The 10,083-nt window shown below is 42.5% G+C and overlaps 1 protein-coding gene across 1 annotated transcript; it reads left to right on the top strand.

The window, feature by feature from the left end:
• The first annotated feature begins 4,357 nt into the window (after positions 1–4,357).
• LOC115577681 (major histocompatibility complex class I-related gene protein-like) lies at positions 4,358–9,399 on the top strand. The gene is made up of 7 exons (XM_030410588.1): positions 4,358–4,702; positions 5,208–5,483; positions 5,861–6,163; positions 7,274–7,375; positions 7,658–7,675; positions 7,784–7,853; positions 9,292–9,399. The coding sequence occupies exons 1-6, from the start codon at positions 4,579–4,581 to the stop codon at positions 7,828–7,830; spliced, it is 870 nt and encodes a 289-aa protein (XP_030266448.1). The 5' UTR covers positions 4,358–4,578; the 3' UTR covers positions 7,831–7,853; positions 9,292–9,399.
• Positions 9,400–10,083: the final 684 nt, after the last annotated feature.

The raw sequence follows: 10,083 nt of genomic DNA, 5'->3' as shown, positions 1-10,083 counted from the left end.
CAAAACGAGGTGTCATTTCAGGAACGTGAGGATTTTTATTTGTTACTTGGCTGAAGACGGCAGCAGCTGCTTTGTTTGGACTGAAGATACAGAAGAGTCAGTGATGACCTGCCTCAGCTGGTGGAATGAATCTATTTATGCGTTAAAATTGTGTTGTATGACTTTAAATAAATAAGTAAATCATACTAAGTTTGTTATGTGTCTGATTTCAGTAAGGTATGTTTACTTAATTTAAAATGAGGACAATTAAAAAAAGATGACATCTCTTCTCCTCCTCACAGACAAAACAAGAAGTGAACCTCACACAGCAGTCTGTCCTCCTCTGGAGTCACATGATGAGGAATATCATGGAGTTATTGTATAAAGTGATTTATTACTGAATGATCTGAATATCAATTTCATTTCAGTTTGAGTCCAAGCTGCAGAGTGTTTTTAAATGATCCAGTCAAAATGAAATCAGTGGGTCAGAACGAGTCTAAAGTCTGATGCTTCACTGCTCTTCTGTTCTCAGTCTGAACCAAACCATGGACACACTGACGCTGCTGTTTTGCTATAAATGACCGACAGCTGATTTATCACTGTCAGATTGAAACTCTCAGATAGTCTCCTGACTTCAGCACAGACGGAATAGATAAACAAAACTCACCTCTCCAGCTGCAGGCTCGTTGTGGGGAAGCCCTGTGAGTCGATTACCGAGTGCAGTAGAGTCCCGCAGCTCAATGCTGATCATTACTGCGGGACTCTACTGCACTCGGTAATCGACTCACAGGGCTTCCCCACAACAAGGAAGGCTTCACGGGTGGTGAGTTTTGTTTATCTTTTCCGACAAATACGGCAACGATATCAAATGTTTGATGCCTCGAAATATGTGCTGGAACCCTGTTTCTAATGTTGCTGAAGTTTGGTGCTGTTCTGAGCATTATTTGTGGCTTTTTGATGGCGGTTTTATATTTGGATCCATTTACTGCAGTGTATCGTTGTCATGCGGTCGTTTCTGAGGTTGATAAAACTATGTTAGCTAGCGGTCTGCTAACTTTATCTCTCGAGAGGGAGTCTAACACAGTTTCACAGTGTGTTAGACCATGGATTAAACTTACACCGGAATATCCCTTTAACTGGAAAAACATTTAAACTAAACCCTGTAAGAATTGTATTTATGTCTCCTTTAAACTCATGAATAGATAACAGCCAGCAGATGTTTCTCTGGTCCAGCTGAAGAAGGATATCAGTGTTTATTCTGTCATGTTCTCCCTGAAACACTCATCAGTTCTGCCTCTGTGACAGCACAGCTTCATGGAGGACCTGAGGAGATTCATTAATGACAATATTGATTGTAACAGAGGTCACAGCAGTAAAATCTAAGAATATTAAATTATTAGTCTTTCATTCTCTCAGCAAAATGTCAAATGCACTAATCTACATTTAATAACTGTAAACCTTATATATGTATCATTTATAGATTCAAACAAGAGGTTAACTTTGTGCAATTCCTTTAAGACACACCTCAGTTCCCTTAAATCGCCCTCGTAACTGATGATGTATGAGCATTTTCTGTTGGTCTGAGCTTTGCCCCAGGGCTTTAAATCCGGTTCTGCAAGCAGATTATTCTGATCAGGAAGAAGCTGCCAATACATTAAAAGAAGAAGACGAAGTGAAGAAAACAACGAGGGAGAAAGAGTTTGACTTCATCCGTTCTTCTTTATCTTTTATGAGACTTGTGAAACAGAAATGCTGAGATTGATTTTACTCCTGCTGTCATGTCGTGTCACAGCCTCAGGTAAGATCACTTTTCACACTTATTGTAGTTAAGGAGTGAATGTGTGTTACTGTGTGATCTTCTGAGTATTTCTGACAGAATGCAGCTGAACTAGTGTTCGTTTCACATCAGTTTAACAGTTTAAGTGAAAAGTTGAATCTTTAAAAAGTGTTTGAGCGTTTGGTTTGTCCTCTCATGCACTACAGCTGCACTGACTCCAGCGTGGCTTCAGCTCCTCTGTGTTGTTGGTCTGCTGTCTCTGATCTTCCTCTTCACATTACTCACAGATTTGATAGATGGTCTGCTATCAGAGCAGCCTGAGCTTCAGTAACACCTCAGCAGTACCACAGGTTGATCTCCTCCATACAAAGCTGCACCGATGCAGCTCAGAAAAGAGTCCCGACCGAGTCGTGGGTGCACACATGAACATACTCCTCAGAGAGTCGACATTTCTGTATTATAAATCCTTTTTTGATTGGTCTTGTGTAATATTCTAATATGTATGTTGAATGTGGTTGTGGTGACAGTGGAGGACAGTCCAGTTCTCCCTGGTCTTGTTTGGTCATCTGTAGTTGTGTCAGAATTTTGAGGTGTGTTTGGGCTCATTATCCTGCTGCTGTATGATGTCAAATCATGACTAGACTAAAGGTTTCTAAGGGGGCAGAGCTGGAACTGTAACATACAAAGAAAAGTCCAACAGTGTTAAACAAGTTCAATCATCCACAGGCTCTTGTAGGCAGCTGAGAGAGACAGGAAGGTCTCATTTTACATGTCACGTTACAATCTGCTCACATATTATGGCCAATAGAAAAAGTCATTAATACATGTAGTTTAAAGCTGCAGTCTGGAGTTTTCTGAATAACGTGGACTTAGTCAGAACATCTGAATGATCACAGCTCCCAGGTCAGTCCTTCTTCCTCTCTGCCTTCTAAGCCCCTCCCTCAGAGGAGGAGCCTGCTGTGGGCTTGTAACTACAGTAACAGAGGAAGCCAGATAACCAAGATATCAAATTCAAAATAACAACAACACCATAAGCCCTGATTGTTCTATTTCTGGTCAATACAACTATATCACAAAGACGAGTGCCTCATGCCGAGTCACTGTAGATATCCGGAGTAACAAAAAGGATTCCTCACATCGCGGTAGACGAGTTAACAGGTAATCATTCAGGTAATCATCATCATTGAAGGCACTTTTGCTAACCAGTAGCCATAAACACAAAGCTATACACTGGAGTTTGAATACAAGCCAACAAGCTAGAGTTAGCAACAAGCTACGTAGCTCAACTGCAACATCAGCCATATGCACTATTGTGAGTATTACTGTAAATGCCACCAGCTTAGCCTTGTGGTTGAAACATAGAATGAAACATATATCCAGCAGGGGTCCTTACCTGTCCAGCAGAAAAGTCCTTACAGATGCCGCAGCTCCTCCAACCCTGAAATGACGCTCTGGCTCGGTCCAGTTCTTTGATTTTACTCTGCATTTCTTCGTCACTCTTCTTCTTTCTTCTCATTGACGTGGGCAATGGTGGGACATGTTTCTGCTCTGTTGTTTTTGTCTGTTCTCCGCCTTTGTTGTTTGTACAGTTTGGGCAGGAACGTGTCTGACCAGGTGAGAGCAGACACTGCACCTACACAGGGGAGGCAGGCTGCCAGCAGCGTATGCAAGAGTGATTGACATTTCTCAGACACGCCCCTTGGCTCTGATTGGTTGTGTTGAGCCGGGAGTGGTGGAGTCTTGCAAATCAACTTACAGCCACTGGGTGGAGCCACAGATCTGATTCTACTGTCAGATCATGATGACAATTTTTGCAAATATAAGAAAAAAAAATAGTTAGACTATGAGGTATCTGGATGGCAACACATTCTGATTCTTGAGTTTACTTAGTGTAGATTGAATGATGACTAATTGTTTCTCCTCATGTGAGTTAAGGAGTGCAGACAGAGTGAGGCTCACAGCTCCAGGGGTCCTAGAGTAGTTTTTCAACTGGGTGAGTGCTAATGGTTAGCAGACGGCAGGCCATCATAAAGCACTGAAACCTGAGGTTGGCCCGCACGCCAAATGGTGGGAGATTCCCAAACGTTTATGTTCCCGTAGAAGGATGGGGAACCCATTTGGGTCATTTTGGGGACAAGACCTACAGTTGACTGCAGCCAGGTCAGACGAGTTATGGGAGAAGAGCAGAGAGACAGGTCAACTCCTCTTTTAGTCTATTGGATAATATACCAAAATAACCAATTAGAAGAAGTGGGTGTATACTGGAAAAAGGTCTCTAAAGGCCGGTGCAGGGGGAGAAGAGAGGGGTGGCACTTGGTAAACCTCCTAAGAGCAAAGGCTGAGGTTTTGTGGGAGCAGAGGGCAAAGCATTTTGGCATTGTTTTGTCCACAGATTTGATAATATCAGAACGTGGCCGCTTCTGATCTGGACTCAAGGCGCTAGATTCTTTTTTAATAAAGACTGCTTCATCATTCCACCCAGCCTTGCCTCCGCAGAATCATTTATGATCAAACTACACGCCGACACCTTTAAGAGGAGAAGCCCAGAAACTACAACTACAACTTTAATATTAACTACTACAAAGAACACCTTTTCAATATATACAGTTGCTTTCTTGTAAAAAGATGCTGTGTTAAAAACGACCAGTTGAAAGCTTGAATGTTTCTGCTCGTCTACAGAGAAACACTCCCTAAAGCACCTCCGCACTGCAACTTCTGGGATCCCGAATGTCCCCGACTTTGTGGCTGTTGTGTTTGTTGATGGATATCAAACAGAGTACTACGACAGCATCAGCAGGAAAACGGTACCCACACAGACCTGGATGAACCGGGCCACAGAGGACGATCCAGACTACTGGGAGAGACAAACTTCTTTCTGGAGAGGTAAAGAGCAGTCTGCAAGAGCCAATATCGAGTTTTATAAGGAGGGCTTCAATCGATCTGGAGGTACGTTCACTGAACATTGACTTCTTACTGCTCAGAGGGTTTTTAGTTGTTCTTGTGTCACAGATCTGTGGGAATGTCAAGCTGAAATATCTCAACAACATCATGTCAGACTGTCAGGACATTTTCACAAAACTCCTGTTAACTGCTTTGACATTTCCTTTAGTGCCGTCTGCAGGTTTTACTGATGACTTTTTTCTGATTAAGATATATTTTATTCATATTACCTTTGTTTATGTATGCATTCAGTGCGACTCCCTGAGGATTACAGCATCAGCTAAATAAATGTGATGTAGTTGTGTGTTATTTTCTGTATTATTATCTTTCATACTGTGACCTTTTTACATTTTCTATTACTTGAATTCTAGTATTACTTCTCTTCTCTGGTATTCTCTGATCTTTTGTGGTGTTCTATCTTTTATTCAGACAGCATGTTCTAACTCTGCTACAGATGTTTAATCTGACGAGAATGTTTCCTCCTCTCTCTCTCTCTCTCTCTCTCTCTCAGGCATCCATGTATACCAGGTGTCTCATGGCTGTGAATGGGATGATGAGACTGGAAAAGTTCATGGTTTTAATGTAATTAGTTATGATGGAGTAGAAGTTGCAATGTTTGACGTGAATGCAAAAGTATGCATCCCTATGAAGCCTGAGGCCGAAGCCCGGTATAGGAGTAACGATGACCGAGGTGGGTTCACATTCGTGCAGCACCGTTTGATGCAGGAATGTCCAGAGAGGCTGAAGAAGAGTTTGGACTATGGGAAAAGAGTGCTGCAGAGAACAGGTGAGAGTAGAGCTTTTATCTATCCATCCATCCGGATAGAAGCCTGTCAGTAAATTTCAGCTACCCATGACAGGAAGTGTGTGAGATGGCTTGTCTGTGATTGGCTGACAGTTAGAGAGGTCAGGATTGGTTGAGAGGTCTGCTGGTGAGTGCATGAAAGAGAGATGCTAGTTGTGTGTACTTTTGAGGCGGCAAGTATTTTATTGGTTTGACGATGGTGACAGCCAACAGTCTGTATTCAAGTGATAAATAAAGAAAGAGAAAACCATGTCATGTATGTGTGTGTGTGTGTATATATATATATATATATATATATATATATATATATATATATATATATAATGTGACCTCTCTTGGTCCTGGTGTTCTCCCTCCAGAGCTTCCCTCTGTGTATCTCCTCCAGAAGACTCCCTCGTCTCCAGTGAGCTGCCTTGCCACAGGTTTCTACCCTCACAGAGCCGCCATCTTCTGGAGGAAAGATGGAGAGGAGATCCACGAGCAGGTGGACCACGGTGAGCTCCTCAACAACCATGATGGATCCTTCCAGATGAGTGTGGACCTGAATATGTCACTGATCAGAGCTGATGACTGGAGGAGGTACCACTGTGTTTTCCAGCTCTCAGGTGTTGAGGAGGACATCGTCACTGAGCTGGACCCAGCACTGATCAGGACTAACTGGGGTACGTTAACAATGACCTGGACTGTTTGTAACATAGAACAGACAGTGCTGTAGTGAGCTAGCATGTGTAGCTCATTTTGAAATACATCATCTCTGCTAACCTGTTTGACATTTACATATAATGTCAACTGAGCACTGAAGAGTCTGAATCCACTTTTTAGTTTCTACACTGATATTTACTTAAGACAGAATAACTAAGACATGTACTGTACTTAAAGGAATAGTTTATTAAAGGAATACTTGTTTTATTGCAAAGAGTTAAAGGACTGATTCCACTGTCATGTGTGAGGTATATTTTAAGCTACAGCTAACAGCTGGTTAACTTCACTTGGCATCAAAGGCTGATTTATGGTCGAACACAGGCTCCGTGCAGAGTCTAAGATGTAACCTAAGCACGTGGCCTAAGCTGTTTACACATGTGCTGACATGTCTGTGTTGCTGGCGGTGGTGATACGGTGGATTCTCAGCTGTACTTTCCCCAGTAAACACATCGACCCCTTCAGCTCACAGCTGTTTCTCTGAGCGAGGCAGAGAGTCTGCAGGAAGGGCGGCCTCTCCACACACACCAAGATTGAAGGACTTGATTTCAGCAAGGTGGTGTTTTTCCACCAGGCGTCTTGTGGAGGGGCAGCCCGCCCTTCAGACATCCAGCCTGTCCACTCTCTGTTGCCCAGGGACACTCCGGCAGGGAAGAGAGGCTCCGGGGGAGATTATAACCCAAGAAGAGCAGCAGCCGGCTGGTCAGGAGGGACTGCAACAGCTGGAGAGGGCGGTGTGTTTACTGGGGAAACTACAGGTCACTGTCCCCAGTATTATCACCATCGCATGGTGCTGGAGGTGAAGCTGGAAAATGTGATTCTACCAAGCGGTGCTGGTCAACACTGTTACTTTAACTCCTTCAGTCACGCTGTGGTGCTGACTGGATCATTTGGTTTTGCAGCTGAGTGGAGTGAAGGCAGTCTGACTCCACATCATGAGCTTTCTGAATCCTATAAAGGAGATTCTAAACAAACTAGTGAATCACAACAACATTACTTTATCCTCACTGATCATATCTGTGTCTTCCTGCATCCTGCAGACAGAACCTGATGTTGTTCTGTGTTCTGTTCAGTTGAGGAGTCCTCATCACTCTTCATCACTGTGGCTGCAGTGATCACAGTGTTCATCATCCTCACAGTGTTCATCACAGTCACAGTTTACAGAAGGAGAAAAGGTGAGAGGCTGAAACTTGTTACTGCTGTTAGTCCTCCTCTGTGTCGTCCATGTGAAGTGATCTGAACTGAAGGAGGTGAAGGTCAAATTCTTCCCTCTTGCATTAGTAGGAGCAGTGTGAGACTCTACAATGATCTTGTAATTCAGGAGCTGTAAGAGGGAAATGCTACAACAAAAACATTTAAACAATTTAAGTGAATTTAAGAGGGAATCAGATTAATTAGAGCTGATGAGATATTGTGTGTTTCACAGAGTAATCCTTTCTGTCCTCTTTACATTTCAGATCAGGACCCTTCACCCTGTGAGTATTTAGTACTTCCTCCATGCTCATAGAGTCTGACCATCACTCTGTACTTACTGTATCTCTGTACTAAATAAATATGTGAACAACGATCTATCAATCCTTCAGCTCCTGAAGATGATCAGCTCTCTCAGAAACTGAAGCCAGAGTCCTGACTCCACACACCTCTGAGCAGACAGTAAGTTATCTACATCTGAGTTATTACTCATAAGACATTAAAGACGAGATCCTGCTGACTCAGCAGTGAAAATGGATGTGAAATCTTCAGACATGTAAAGAAAAGTGAAGTCTCCAAACCAGGCACAAGTATAACTTGAAACACTTGAAAATTAAAATCCAAATGTAAGAAGAACCAGAGTCAGTGGTAAAAAAGCATATTTTAGATACAGGACAAATGTCATAATCACAAGAATGACCCTTGATGAGGTCATGAAGTTCATCTCTAGATGTTGTTTTACCTGGACAGTGATCAGCTGAGCAGGTCATGCAGTAATGAATGGATCAGTTAGATTGTCCATGAATGTTTCCTGAAGGTTAGTTGGTTAGTTTGTACTCAAGTTAAACTCAGAGTTCTGGTCATGTGGTCCTGAAGTCGTCCTGAATCAATCTTAAGTCCATTCTACTTCACATCCAGTCCGTCTACAATGATTTCCTGAGTTTAAAAGGATATTCCGGTGTAAATTTAATCCATGGTCTAAATCACTGTGAAACTGTGTTAGACTCCCTCTCGAGAGATCAAGTTAGCAGACCGCTAATTTACGGAGTTTTATCAACCTCAGAAACAACCGCACGACAACAATACACTGCAGTAAATGGATCCAAATATAAACCGCCACCAAAAAGCCACAAATAATGCTCAGAACAGCACCAAACTTCAGCAACAGTACAAATAGGGTCTCAGCACATAGTCCGGGGCATCTAACCTCCGCTAGCTTAGCTGGATTTCTATTGTGAAGCTAAAAACAGATTTCAACTCTCCTCCATCAGCTTCCGGGTCGGGGAAGTCCCGACGCGACGATTACCGAGTGCGGTTAGAAATGCTCAATTCCGTTCTTTTCCCTGTCCGCTCTCGATAATAACTGTTATAAACTGGCAGGTAAGACACATATGAACTTTGATTGCTTTTCCATGGAGTCATAATCATACATTTTCATCCATGAGCCGCGGAACTCTACTGCACTCGGTAATCGACTCGTCGGGACTTCCCGTCAAGCTGCTGCAGAAGAGTGGTAAATTTAGTCAGCTTTTCAGTAGAAATCCAGCTAAGCTAGCGGAGGTTAGATGCCCCGGACTATGTGCTGAGACCCTATTTGTACTGTTGCTGAAGTTTGGTGCTGTTCTGAGCATTATTTGTGGCTTTTTGGTGGCGGTTTATATTTGGATCCATTTACTGCAATGTATTGATGTCGTGCGGTCGTTTCTGAGGTTGATAAAACTCCGTAAATTAGCGGTCTGCTAACTTGATCTCTCGAGAGGGAGTCTAACACAGTTTCACGGTGATTTAGACCATGGATTAAACTTACACCGGAATATCCCTTTAAAAAAGTTTGTACTTTATAAAATGTGAACAGTTGATGTTACTGTTGATGCTGAAGTGTTTGTCTGTCTCTCTTTAGGTTTGTTGAAAAGATGGACTGGAGCAAGACGAGGTGTCGTTTCAGGAACGTGAGGATTTTTATTTGTTACTTGGCTGAAGACGGCAGCAGCTGCTTAGTTTGGACTGAAGATACAGAAGAGTCAGTGATGACCTGCCTCAGCTGGTGGAATGAATCTATTTATGCGTAACAATTGTGTTGTATGACTTTAAATAAATAAGTAAATCATATTAAGTTTGTTATGTGTCTGATTTCAGTAAGGTATGTTTACGTTATTTAAAATGAGGACAATTAAAAAAAGATGACATCTCTTCTCCTCCTCACAGACAAAACAAGAAGTGAACCTCACACAGCAGTCTGTCCTCCTCTGGAGTCACATGATGAGGAAGATCATGGAGTTATTGTATAAAGTGATTTATTACAGAATGAACTGAATATCAATTTCATTTCAGTTTGAGTCCAAGCTGCAGAGTGTTTTTAAATGATCCAGTCAAAATGAAATCAGTCGGTCGAACGAGTCTAAAGTCTGATGCTTCACTGCTCTTCTGTTCTCAGTCAGTTTAATGTATGTCTCCTAACAGGCAGCGTGCACCAGGAGATACACACTCTTTAACATCCTGTAGGGGGTGTGCTGGGAGGTTTTCACTAATCAAGTTAGCATTTATCAAAAGTCTTGTCTGCTATTAGCATCTAGATCACATGATTTGGTTCAGGCTATCTTTCATCGTTTCGTCAGCCTGATCAGAAAATATCATGGCCGCCAGTGATGGAGAACCTGCTTCCTTGGGGGTAAGTAATCATATATTAGTCTTC

Source organism: Sparus aurata, unplaced genomic scaffold (genome assembly GCF_900880675.1).
Source record: "Sparus aurata unplaced genomic scaffold, fSpaAur1.1, whole genome shotgun sequence".
Classification (NCBI taxonomy): Eukaryota; Metazoa; Chordata; class Actinopteri; order Spariformes; family Sparidae; genus Sparus; species Sparus aurata.
Note: the sequence above shows the minus strand (reverse complement) of the source record. Positions and strands in the feature narration are given on the sequence as shown.

What these genes read in the sequence shown, in the direction of transcription:
- LOC115577681 (XM_030410588.1), top strand. Translation starts at nt 4,579, where the DNA reads ATGAACCGGGCCACAGAGGACGATCCAGACTACTGGGAGAGACAAACT. An exon ending in GGGCTTCAATCGATCTGGAG is followed by an intron (nt 4,703 to 5,207) that starts GTACGTTCACTG and finishes TCTCTCTCTCAG; the next exon opens with GCATCCATGTATACCAGGTG. An exon ending in ACTGATCAGGACTAACTGGG is followed by an intron (nt 6,164 to 7,273) that starts GTACGTTAACAA and finishes TGTTCTGTTCAG; the next exon opens with TTGAGGAGTCCTCATCACTC.